Here is a 4,006-nt window from a genome sequence, read left to right as displayed (position 1 = left end):
CATGAACTAAAAACGAAAATTTAAGCTGAATTTTTTGGAAAAAAAACAAAAAAATTAAAAAGGAGCCGTTTTCTCATTTTTCTACTTTCAATATTAAATCAAAAAACGAATGATCGAATGATGCACGGATTTTAATCATCATCTGCGGTTTTATTTCAGTTGATTTTATCTAATGCCGAGTTCACACTGCACGATTTTCAAACTCGTCGGATCGCCGTTGTTTTCACACTGCGTGCCTATCTGGGGTGGCATTCAGTTGCTGCTGTGTTCACATTGCATGATGGAACGACGACAGGAAGTTACACACTGCATGACTTCACAATAGGAAGAATCGCCGACAGCTCTGTCTGGTCCGCAAACTACGTTTCACAACAAAACACACGTGAGAAGTGATAAGGAAATAACGCGAGAACCCACGTGCGTCAGACCGGAGTTCTCGAGCAAGACTGTAATTATTAAAAATATATATATGTAGCCCACAAATTGTCTGTGAGCCGATATCCAGCTACAAGGAGAAAAAGAAAAACAGATTATGCAGGGAACAATAACTCCTCCCCGAACTTCCCTCTGCCCTGTATCTTGGTCTCTCATTGGCTGTAGGTCATCGCCGATGTAGTTTTCAGTCAGAAATCATTGCACACTGCGTGATTGTGAATGGTCGACAGCTCCAGATATTTAGCATGCCAAATATTTTGCGGGTGGCGGCGATTCCCTCAGATCGCGTCTTTGATAATTCACAGTGGGATTGTCACTCGGGTGAACGAGCACCGATTTGCCTCCGATTTCGGGCATTTGTCGGCGAGTGAAAAATAGGGCTAAAATCGTGCAGTGTGAACTCGGCATAAGGTGCAGGCAATTTTTTGAGACCGCGCGGACGGTGCGCGTACAACAGTACATGCGCAAGAAAAAGGTAGCATAGACAAGTGTCCAAACAATTGTACTGCGCATGTGTCGAACTCGGCAATCCACGCTCATCCGAAAGCTGTGCGGACGCGGCTGTGCGCGAGACAGAACGGAACGCGAAAAGTGAAGTATACCCGGGCCTTTACACCCCTAGTTCTATTGTATTTTGTTACGTCACGCCGCACCGCTCGCGTCCGTGTTAATGCAAATTGCTCAAAGGATGCTACAATCAGCTTTCCATGTTATGCCCATCCCATTTCTCACAGAGAAGCATTAAGCAAAATTTTGCAAAACAAAGATGGAGAAAATAATGGCAAACATCATGATCATAATTTAGCCCTGATATTGCAAGCTCGTTATAGTCTTCCAGTGACAGCCACAATCATTTATCAATGTAATTTAATCACAGTGTAAATAAAAAGATCTATCATTGACAAGAGTAATGGATTATGAACTTTTGCACATGGAAAAAGCACTGCATTAAGACACGTGTCTGAGTGTACACAATGGTGCATGTAAATTAGCATTGGGCTGAATACCAACATAAAACAGTCCTGTATCATTCAGTGAGTTTGATTAACAGGTAATTGGGCTTGAACCTTTCAGCTTCTTTCAGCCACTAGTTGAAGTTTACACTGTAAGTTACAGTTTTCCAACACTTTTGCTGTTTATAAAAGTCTCTTTAAAGCAGCACTATGTAACTTTTGTGTTCTAAATTTGCAAAATGTATATAATGAGCGAGTACATCATGAATTCATCTTCCAAACCGCGTTTTTGTCTTATTCCGAATCACTACGGTACACTTATAATAAGTACTTATATTTGGACTATTGTAGCCTGGTCGGGTCGTCACCGCTGCGGAGTAACACATACCTGCGTGAATCGCCATAGACATAAACTTATAGAAGTAGCTCCGGTTGGAATGTTCTTCCGCGGGATGTGTGCAGTTCTGTTTATTAACCGCTAGAGCGCCAAAAGTTACATAGTGCTGCTTTAATTATGTTGGCTTGACATGTCTGTCTCTGTCTAAATATATTATCAGCTCAAAGGGTATACAGCTTTTTATGTTTTGTACAATGATAACTTTTGAGATAACTATTAAGACAACTTTAGCAACTCTTTTTTAACCTTCACACTTTCCAACTTCAAGTTTTTCAAAGTTAGACTTTGCTCATCTAGTTGCCTTGTGATAAATCTTATGCTTCAAGGAATTTTGTTGCAGTTGTGCAATATCCCATGGCTTTTACCCAAGATCTCACTTAGGTCATATTAAATAGTCTGACAGGCAACAATTGTGAAGGACCATAAAAATTGTACAGTGTATCTAACTGCATATGAATCGTTTCTGTGTTCTTTGGCTTTGTTGAAGGTGAACTGAATTTCCAACCTGAAATTTGTAACATTCAGCAGCTAAAAAAAAAACAACTCAAGTTTCAACAAATATAGCATATATAATTGGGAAAAACAGTCTGCTAGATTGTCAGTGCACTTACTGTACATGCACGATAGAGAAGCTTTTGTCATATAGGGTTATGGTGACTAATGTTGCTTATGGCTGTTTTCCAGTTTACAAGCTGTGTCCAGTGAGGAGCTGTTGATCAGTTGTGGCTTCATCTTATGTAAAGGCCTGGTGTCACAACTGGACCTCACATCTGTCTGCTTGGCGTCCAGTCAACGCTTGTTCTCCTTCCTGTCTCTGGCCTGGGGCTTTGTGGCTGATGTAGACATTGAAAGTGAGAAGTATCGCCATGTGGGAGCTGCCCGATTTACAGTGGGAACCATGGTTCGTCTGGCTTCGCTAAGAGTGTATAGGGGGAAACTAGCTTACTTACCCATAGAGAACCCCATGTCTCAACCTAGTCTGGTGGATTCAACTGCAACATTTAGACACAGATTGCCCCAGTCTAACTCTGATTCCTGCTGTCCTTTAAATGACTTGCTTGGTCACACTCTCCAAAATTCCAGCAACTCCAACAATACTCCCAAGTCAAAGCAATCCAACCCATCACCTTTGTCTGTATTTGGTCCTACGGACTTCCTACTCAACCCCCTCAACCAGCCGGTACCAGGACACTGGACAGTGGTTCAAGATGAGGATTTTGTTCTAGTTGTGGCCATGTACCAGTCCCACCTTGCAAAAGACATGTTGGCTGCACCTGCTTCCAGACTCGATGATGGCATAATCCACCTGATTTATGTGAAGGCAGGTATCTCTCGCAGATCTCTCCTGCACCTATTCCTAGCAATGGAAAATGGAGGTCATCTTAACACAAACTGCCCTCATGTGGTTTATGTTAAAGTGAAGGCTCTACGTCTTGAACCATACTCACCCAAAGGGATCATTACTGTGGATGGAGAGCTGGTAGATTATGGACCGGTACAGGCACAAATTCATGGCAGCCTGGCAAGACTCATAGCTGGGTGACAAAACCAATATGGTGCTGGCATTTTTTTTTTTTTCACATGTAATGAATGTAGAAGGGGACTAGGGCTATCAAGCCATGAAATAAATAAAAGTAACAAATCTGCCCCGTGCATTGTTTCACAAGTATTTTGAAGCTATATAATAGGTTTTTTAATGTGACAAACAAAAATCGTAATTGAAATTCAAGTTATTTACAGAAAATATTCCCCTGTGCCATAGTTCTGAAATCAACTAAGGTTCCACTGACATTAAAACATATGGTCACTAAACTATTGGCATTTTTTGATGTCTACATGACATTAGTCGATTTCTTAGTGTTGGTGGAAGGGCAGAATATCATTGACAAATTACATTTTTGTCTGTGCCTTACACAGCGCTACCGTACCATAAACTGTGTACTTGGAATATAATAGTGCATTAGTCAAATGAACTACTTTTATGATGCTTTAGTGGTGCATTTTCTGTTATCAAACATCTCTTATCCTTAGTCTAAATGTCAAATGAACACAGCAATGTGTTCAAATATATTGAACATCATTAAGAAAAATACAAGACTGCTTTAACTAACAATCTGTGGGGATAAAGAGGCTCAGCTGTTAGTACCTCATACATATGTATAGGGATGGTTACTTGCATTATAAAGCTTTACAAGTGACCTGGGGCCTCATTTATAAAATA

The 4,006-nt window shown here is 40.8% G+C and overlaps 1 protein-coding gene across 1 annotated transcript in view; it reads left to right on the top strand.

Moving 5' to 3' along the window:
• LOC107702984 (sphingosine kinase 1) overlaps positions 1 to 3,431 on the top strand; it is a 14,456-nt gene extending 11,025 nt beyond the window's left edge. The window contains exon 5 of the mRNA XM_016505470.1: positions 2,470 to 3,431. Coding sequence (XP_016360956.1) covers positions 2,470 to 3,328 — 859 coding nt within the window. The 3' untranslated portion in view covers positions 3,329 to 3,431. The remainder of the gene's footprint in view (positions 1 to 2,469) is intronic.
• The last annotated feature ends 575 nt before the right edge of the window (positions 3,432 to 4,006 follow it).

Source organism: Sinocyclocheilus anshuiensis, unplaced genomic scaffold (genome assembly GCF_001515605.1).
Source record: "Sinocyclocheilus anshuiensis isolate Anshui unplaced genomic scaffold, SAMN03320099.WGS_v1.1 scaffold1039, whole genome shotgun sequence".
Classification (NCBI taxonomy): domain Eukaryota; kingdom Metazoa; phylum Chordata; class Actinopteri; order Cypriniformes; family Cyprinidae; genus Sinocyclocheilus; species Sinocyclocheilus anshuiensis.
The sequence above is the reverse complement of the archived record's forward strand: the minus strand, read 5'-3'. Positions and strand labels throughout refer to the sequence as shown.